The sequence below is a fragment of the Drosophila willistoni genome (assembly GCF_018902025.1).
Source record: "Drosophila willistoni isolate 14030-0811.24 chromosome 2R unlocalized genomic scaffold, UCI_dwil_1.1 Seg200, whole genome shotgun sequence".
NCBI classification, from domain to species: Eukaryota; Metazoa; Arthropoda; class Insecta; order Diptera; family Drosophilidae; genus Drosophila; species Drosophila willistoni.
Window position 1 is genome coordinate 6537717 of NW_025814051.1, and position 9408 is coordinate 6547124.

The 9408-nt window shown below is 33.1% G+C and overlaps 1 protein-coding gene across 1 annotated transcript; it reads right to left on the reverse strand.

The window, feature by feature from the left end:
• Positions 1–3255: 3255 nt before the first annotated feature.
• Positions 3256–4875, reverse strand: LOC6643688 (calmodulin-lysine N-methyltransferase). The gene has a single exon (XM_002066352.4). The coding sequence runs from the start codon at positions 4841–4843 to the stop codon at positions 3578–3580; it is 1266 nt and encodes a 421-aa protein (XP_002066388.1). The 5' UTR covers positions 4844–4875; the 3' UTR covers positions 3256–3577.
• Between the last annotated feature and the right edge of the window lie 4533 nt (positions 4876–9408).

Consider the following 9408-nt stretch of genomic DNA (forward strand, 5'->3'; position numbering starts at 1 on the left):
CGGACATTTATATGATAATTAGGACAAACGGAATATATGTAATAACAGGGGATAAACCCATAATTTATTTATATACAAACATATACATATACATATATATAATTACATTATATCCTTAGTATTTTTGGACATTTATCAAGGTCATGAGTAACGTCATACTTGCTTTAGATGGTACAGTGACCCAACTAACAATACAAATAATCCACTACATTACCATATCCACTCTCATTAAAATTTCACACATACACAAAGACACACATTGGGCCAAAAGGAAAGTCCCTCGACATCCCTTAATTTATCTAATTAAAAATTTAATGAGGCTTTCAAGACACACAACAACAAACAAAAGAAAGAAAGAAAGAAGGAAAGAAAAAAATGAAGGGAAAACTAAAAATAACTGAACCGAAATGAACACGAATTGGGAACACCTGTTGTTAGTCCCAGGCGCAATACAAACTCTTTGACTAAATTCCCATGACCAAAAAAAAAAGGATATGCCAATTGAAAAGCAACACAGTTTGGTTTTATTCCCTTCGTCCTAGCGACACCAAAAAGTAGACAACAAAAATGGTTTTTCTGTTTTTATTTGGTCGTTCCATTTTTTTTTTTTCGTGATATGTTTGACATAATTGAGTGAAGTGGACTTAGGTCTGTCTCTTGTGGTCTTGATTGTCGTCGTCGCCAAGTTTTAGTGATTTGCATAGTCCTCCTAGGCTCATGTCATTAGCAGCTGGCTTCACGCTGACAGAGGCATTGGTCTGGGTCGGGACATGGACAGGGACACGGACACGGACAGAGACCGAAAATTTACATGCCGCTGCGTGCCACACGCGGCGTATGCGCAACGTCATCGTCATCATCATCATCATCATCGTTACTGTTGACGCCAGTTTTTCAGCTCTTCTACCCACTACTTGCCTCTGACTAGGATTACATGTCTCGAGCACATCAAACAAGCTTACTTACCAATGACCTCGTTAATGACACACACACACATTCGCACACACGCACCAAAAAGGCAACTTCGTATCCTTTGTACGTATGAATGTGTGTATTTGTATGCGTGTGTTGTTCAAGTTTACTTTGTAATTTTCGCTTATCAGATTTATTTTCATTTTTGATTTTTTTCTTCTTTTCACTAAACAAACATGAAAGCAAAATATAAAAAACAATACAATTTTTTTAAAATCTTATAAATTCCATTAATACCCTGTTATATTAGATATACCCACATAAGTATGCAATGGCATTTGAAGTAAACAGCCTAAATTTGACAATATATAGGGAATGAAATCTCCAAAATATTTTAAATCCATTTTTTTTAAATGGTAAACGTGTTGAATAACTTTGAATTGTTAATTGCTTAGCCATATTCTTAATCAAAAATTTCCACCAAAATATCCAAATATTTGAACTTTCCTGCTTGCTGAAAAGGATTTAAAATTTTAAAAAGTTTTAGAAAGCTTTGGCTGATCTCAAACTGTGAAATTGGATGAACTTTGCCCCAAAAGGATAAAAAATAAGCAGTCAAAGAATTTGCTTTTTTTAACATTCCTGTAAATCAAAAATATAATTCCAAATCAAACAAACCAATCAAAATTTGGGTTTATAATGAAATTTTGCAACTTTTTTGATCAACATTTGTGCTTACAAGAACTTTATTACCTTCTAATTTCAATAAATGTACAAAATTATAAGAAGTAATTTTTAAAGCAGCATTTCATAGATATATTAAAAGAAGAAAATAAAGCAAAATAATAACTTGTTTAAACAATTTCTCCTGTAAAAATCGAAATTATAACCATAGTGCCTTATCACACACTAAGGGATATAACAATTGTAATACCTTTTCGAGCCTTCCCTTATACTTACACATATCCAGGATATACAGACTACGTCAGCATTTTTCTTCTACTTGCTCGCTCGCACTCATTTTTACTCTATATCCGGACTCAATTAAAGTAATTACTAGGCCACTGTCACAATTGCTATATAAAAAGGAAAAAAAAAGGAACTATACTAAAGCAACGCCCATTTTTTTTTTTAGCCCAGCTGGTTGGACATGGTTGGACCAACCTTTCAGCCATTCCGAACTCATTCCACATCATTCTCTAGGGCAACTTTTGCTTAATAAACGGCTGGGCTAATAACTTTGACAATATGTTTACTGCGTTCGGTTTGCTTCCGTTTGCTGCTAATGATATTTCCCATTGACATCATTCCCCAATAACGACAAGAACCATATTCCCATTGTCTTGGCCCATTAAATGAGGTACACTTACACACAGACAAACATTGACATTTTGATACTGTATTTATCTCATCATCATCATCATCATGGTCATCATAGTTGCTATCTGGATATAACCATTAACACATGCTCTCTATAATTACAATAAAAACTAAGTTTAGTTAACTATTAATTAATTGGTCGAGCGCTGGCAACGTATTTTTGTAAGTTAATTTCTTTGTAGTGGGTTTTTCATGTGGCCTAAAAGTATGCTATACATTGAAATTAGATTTAAATAATACTTTGTGTTTGTGTGTGTGTGTATGTGTGTGAGTTTGAATGTTGTTGATACAACTATACATTTATGTATATATGTATATATATGTATATCTTTATATACACATCTAAGTATATAACGAGGAGTATTTTGTAAAACAGTTTACAAAAAACTTTCTTTTTTTTGTTTTTTGTGTTTGTGTATGTGTGTGGAATAAACGCAAATCAAATTTACATATCAAAGGGAATTTTTTCTGTTACAAGAAACAAAGTGACCTATATGCTAAAAAGGTACATACTATATATATATTCATCTGATTAGGCTGGTTCTCAATAAGCAGTATGAAAAATAATCTGATCAACTTGACTTTAATGTTTAGCTATTTTGATATTCTTTGTAGTCAGTTTTCAGTAATCAGATTTCACTTTAAATAAATTAATGTAAAAACACAAATTTTTGCATATGCAAAATATCAAAGTTTGTTATCTTTTTGAAATAGTTAACTGAAAATTTAACGATATTCTGGGTTAGCATTGCTTGCAGCTTTCTTAAACACTCAAAACATTAAATTATTGATATTGATTTTCCAAGTGTAAAAAATAAAAGTTGTTTACCATATAAATATATGAACATTCATATCTTGAATTCTGCATGTCAAGGTAAATTTTTTTTAAGAGGAAAGAATTAGTTTTGGTCTTGGCTTTCGTTATAACTAAATACAAAAGGTGAAGAAAAAAGTAGATAAATCTTGAAATTAATAAATCTTTTCAATTACATAAATACAGAGCAATTATATTTCTACATCATGATTTCACCTAAGCTTTCATCTATGAGTTTTTCTTTCTAGGACCAGCCTAAACATTTTGTTGTCGTTTTTTTTTTTTGTGATATTCCTAATTTTGTTTGCAATGTGTGGTAAGGAATTTGTTGTGTGCGTGTTTGTGTTGTGTGTTTCTTGTGCTAGGTGTAAACTGGAATTTGTGTTTTTTTTTTTGGGTTTTGGTTTTTTTTTTCTTTGCCATCAACTAAAACATTGATTAATGTGAATTGCCTATAAAGTTTTTACTATTCTAGCTATGCGACTTGCATATTCGTAGCAGGACAGGATAATGAAGGTCCTCATCATATAAAGCTGAATCGGCCTTCAGTTGTAAATGACGTTTCCAGATGGTCTCGTTGTAGCGCGTCGATATATCCACCCGAAATCCTCTGGCCAGGCATTCCTCCTGGAACACATTCAGAGTACGTCCTCTACGTGGCGCCATAATTAGGGCAATGCCCTGTGGAGCCAAATAATACCAAATTGTATCGACCAGAGCGGAGCGAGCCTCGTCGAAGAATAAACAGTCTGCACATAGGATATAGTCAAATTTACCCTGTTCGTCGAGTGAACGTTCGGATATGTTTTGCCATTTCAAGACCGAACATTTGGTATAACAACTAAGTTCATTTAGACAAACAGTTTTACGTACATTCTCCACCGATATCTCATTGCCATCAGTCAAATGGACGGCATAGGGTTTGGCATACTTTGCCAACATTAGGCCAGCTAACGAGGTGAAGCCGCCGCCCAGTTCCAATATCCATTTGCCCGAATATTCATGGACATCGGACAGGACCAGAGCAGTAAGAGCCTCCTCTGAGGGCCAGACACAGATGTTACCGGTATTATTGAATCCCATCAAATCGCTGGCAGTCAATTGTCTTTCCATATGATGTATATTGACCGAATACTCTTTATCCTCTAATAGCATCATGCGATATTTATACCAATTCTCGGATTTACCCAAACAATTAAGGCTTACATGATCCTCGAAACTATCTTGACGCAGGAGATCGAAGCTTTTGAATCGCCTCACCGAGGCTGTTTGCTCTTCAGTGAATTCCGCATCACTGGAATTGGAGGACACCGTTTCCTCTGAGTCTTTGCGCAATACCTTAGCCAAAATGCGCCAACGTTTCTGTGCGGTGTTTTGTTGTTGTTGCAAATTGGGCGTGGCCGGTGGTGTGGGTGGCATAAAGGGCTGATGCTGAGCATTGCCCCCACTTCCATTTTCTTCGAGTAGTTCTTCCTCTTCGGTCATATTATTGCGATTTATGTCTTTGGCTCGATTATTATTTGAATTTGTCGCATTAGTTTCTAATCTGCTGGCATCCAGCGTCATCTTTTTGTGCTCCTCCTTGTAGGCATTCAGCGTGTTATCAATATTGTAGTGCAGAAGCAACGATATCGTTGCCCCAATCTCTTTGCCCGGGACAATGTTGAGTTGATTTTGCTCTTGCTCTGTTGAATTTTGTTGTACTGATGCTGCTACTGTTGCTGCTGACATTGGCATTTTTCCTCTGGGGTGCTCAGCTTTTCATTTTCCTAAAACAAAACAAAAACAAATACACACACACAGAGAGAATGGAAAAATATTAGATAAATTTATATAGGCGCAATATTTTGTAGATACATAATAAACAATTTTTCAACATTTTCACTTTTCCACTGGTCCATTATTTTCCAATTATAAATTTTTAATGGCATTAAAAATTCAAATTGTTCGACCATAAAAAAGCTAAAAAAAAAAATATAATAAAATATTCCCTAATCTTTTGCATATGAAAATCAAAATTATGTATATTAAGTAGTCCGTCCTCTAATAATTTTAACGAGTAGGCGACCACTGAGATACCCTAGAGTAACTATTAAAGGGTACATCAAATAAACTTCAACGTTTTTCTGGTTTTTTATTTAAATTAAATAACTTTCCGAATAAATACTAGCATTTTTTTGTATTATCCATTATATTAAGTTTAATTTCGAAAGAATAGTTTTTTAAAATGGGATCATAGCATCGCGTTGTTATATCTTATAATAATTCGCGCTATGTTCTCCGGCAAAATGATAGTTGGTACTATTATTAATACTATCGAATTGTACTATTATCAATACTATCGTTTCATTTTGCCGTTTTAAACACCGTAATTGTTAAGACTTGGTTTCAGTAAGGAAAATTCCAACATTATCAATTTGGTCGAAGCTTGAAAAACATATTGAATTTTTTTTAAATTACAAAATGAATATCATTAATGAATTGGGACCTGAGATGGACTACTCTCCATCCTACCAATCTCTACAATTAGTGCCCTTTTGGATAGTAGTTTAATAATTAACAGTTATAAGTAATTCTTTAAAATCTTAGGGGAAATGATCAAAATGTTAAATTTCATATTATTTTTATGTTTTATTTATTTATTTTTTGAATAAGCAAACAAATTTTAATAATAATATGATAAGATATTAATTTGTTTGTGGCACAGTCTAAAAAAGGTAATGACAACAAAGATGAGACAATAAAATACTCAAAGAATCGCGAAATATTTGCCTATAATTTATTTTTTCTTTTTTTTCCCATATTTTCTTTCTAATGAATTGCAATGTCAGATATTAGCCATACTTTCTAACTTTACAATACAAACTAATCTACCCCTGACTTACTTCTCTATTTAGGTAAAATAAAACAATAAAATAAGAAAATTGCTGGGTTAATTACATTTTAAAATCGCTAAAGCAGCAACGAATATCTTATATACATACACACTCACATTCATAGGTATGTACATACATATGTATCTATATAGATATATACACCGTATGAGCCATTTTGCCTCATCTTCCGCCTTGGCTAGCCGCCTGCAACTGCTTTTTCACTGCGTATAAATTCATCAAAATTAAGAAATTTTACAGCTCATAAAAGCAATTTTAAATTTGTGCTGACGTGAAAACTCTTTCACATACACAAAACACACACAAAAAATATGAAGAAGATGTGGGGGATTTTTCATGTTGTTGTTGTTGTTTTTCACCCATCAACAACAAACATATGGAGTCTGTCCCTATGATAAGAAGGCGGCCACACACAATGGGCGTAGATTTCTGATTAATTTTTTGGTTTTTGTTGTTCTGTGGGTGGGCATTGACACCTGCGACCCAACTCCCACCAATTCTCTTGCTATGGTCTGTGGTTTGCCCTGGTCTGGCCTGGTGTGGTCGGCGGCAATGAGTAAAGTGCGTAATCAAAAGGCCGAGTAATTAAAATTCTGCTGAATCAATGCCATGTTTGTAAATATGAAGGAGTGTGCATGGGTTGTGCGAGTTCGAAAGAGTCTCTGTGTGTGTATGTGTGTGTATGTAGGTGAGTACAGAGGAAGTAGACAGGTGAATGGAATTCGTGCAATTTACACAGCATTCCTGTACCGATATGATTCTAGGTAAACTTTAAGGTCGGGGTCATGATTCATTTGTGTACTCAATATGCAAATTCATTGAACTTAACCCAATTTTATTTTACACAAAATGGATACATTATGCATACACATTGGAAGCCGATGTGTGGTTAAGTCATAAATTAGTCAAAGATTAAAATACGATTAAATATGTTTTGACATGCGTTCGATAATCTTTCCCACTCAATAGCTCTTGAGAGCAACCACTCGCCATGACTTAGTTGCAGTTGCAGCTCGATTAACTCTCTTGACACAAGCATTAACTTGAAGCACCATTGAAAGATATATGTTTACATCTACCAAACGACACTTAACTAGTACGATACGTTAGGTTGGATGCGTTTTAATTGAGTGTAAAGTGGGTTAACCTTGTGCCTTATGCAACATCCTTCGATTAAGCCCTTTACAGAAATATTATGAGGTCAGATGACTGTTCATTTGTAAGGAATCGAGATGTGTAATGAATATATATGTTTTCTGGATTAATTAAACATAAAGTCAAAAGCATAAACTAAACATAATTAAAAGTCAAATACAGTATTATAAGAAGGATATGCTGTGGTTTTATTGACATTTAGTCTTTTGAGTCTTTTAAACCCATATAGATCACGGTCAAGTCTTGAATAAATCTCCAAACTACTCCAGAAATTGCTAATCTACAGAGAATAAGCTTACAGACGGTTCCTAAATTTCTATTCAAATTTTGAACCTTCATAATAGCAAAAAAATCTTTAAAAATGCTTCCAGTTCGAATTTATTATAAGGAAATCGATTACATTGAGAAGCAAAAACAGTTTGCCACGTCAAATTTATAATTCTGCAATTTTCCGCTATGAACAAATGTTAAAATGGTTAATGCCATCTATAAAGTATACGCAGGGTAAGCCAAAATAAAAGAGCATGAAAATAATAGTGTCAAATTAGGCAACATTTGCCATGTTTCATTCAGGTAAACAGGTAATAAAGAAATTGACATTTAGACATAAAAAAAAATATTAATTATATGTCTAATTAATTTTTATTAATTGTTAAAAATTTTAAGCTAAATGATAACAAAATAGTTTGAATTTATTTAAATTTTTCGTTTCCTTTAAGTTGTAAAACGGTTGATTTTTCTAACTTAAAAGATATTTATAACTATAGTTAAACTTCAACAACACTTTTAAGCGTTTCTTTTTTTAAATCGGATACGCTTTTTGCATAATTTTTTAGTTACTTTAAAGTAACAAATTTTACATGTTACTTTTCTTTAATATTTAACGTCTTCCCTAAGGTAAAAGACACAAGGCAAAAGTTGTCAAGCTCTTAATTTTTATAAGATTAAAAAGTTTGCTTCATCCAACTAATTTTAATAAAGTCAACTACGAAAAAACCTTGTAAAAGATTTAAAGCAAAAGTTTTTTCTTTCGCCAAAAAAAAAACAACATTTGTTTGCTGAACAAACTGTTTGTTTAATATTTTAAATAAGAATCCATTTGATTTAAAAAGTAAATTAAAAATTCACCATTTTGTTGTAAAATCCAATTGAAATTTCATCAATCTGCTCTTGCCTTCTCAGATTAAAGTAATCAAATATTTAATAGCCTTTCAAACTACTTTCGTACCCAAAAACTTTACTGTACTCCCCCAATCCCCTCGATTGGGTGTTTTTTATTTTATTTTTTGTAAAACTTTTTGATTTGCATATTAAAAACATGTAAAGTTTTCCTCGCGAGAGATTCAAGTTTAAACTATGTACAATCCAAGTGCCTAAGACCAACTTGGCCCCGGCCTCAAAACCTGGCTTAGACAAAGTTAAACTTGGTCAGTGATTATGGGAAAGCGTGTTGCTAACACCTAAGCTTAATTTGCAAGTACAAGAAAAATGGGAAGGGACAAAAAGGCCATGAAGAGAGAGGGACGTAGGGGGTGTGGGGGCCATTGAAGAATGGTTCCGGGCAGATGATGGCGATGATGATGATGAAAGCAAATTTATCCAATTCAATTCAATCACTTTGAAAAAGTTTCTTCTTGCCCAAAAGGAACAAAAAGTTTGCCAAGAACAAAACTTGAGTTGCGACTCAAGTAAGTTGCGTGTTTTTTTCTGTCAACGACCAGGCAACACGCAATCGTATATATTCTTGATATTACATACATATATACTTATCTCACATATGTGATGTGAACAGTCTGCCCCTCTTGGGTTCTTTTTTTTCCATTACTCTTAAATTTATTATTTATGACAATTTGTTCAGCTTTCTTTATTTATTTTTCGCTCTTTTTTCCACTTTGACTCTGACCTTGAAGTTAGAAAAAACAAACGTTAAAATAGGCACAACACACGAGTTAGATTAACCCAATAAAGTTATTTTTTAAGTGAAATTTTATAGTAAATTTAAAAGTTAACCACAAACTTCATTAGGTTAAATTTCTTTTCCTATCTCTAAGGTTTTTAATATATTTTCTGAAGCACTGTGATTGAATTTTAAAGTGCTCTAAAAGTACTTCAAATTTAAGATAATTCTGATTGTTGAAATCTTATCAAATGAGTTTTATTTTGCAGATAATTCTTACTGAATTAAAGTACAGTAGCAATTATTACATTTTTGTATGTAGGAGGGAACTCAGAGGTGTCTAAAAGAAGTCAAAG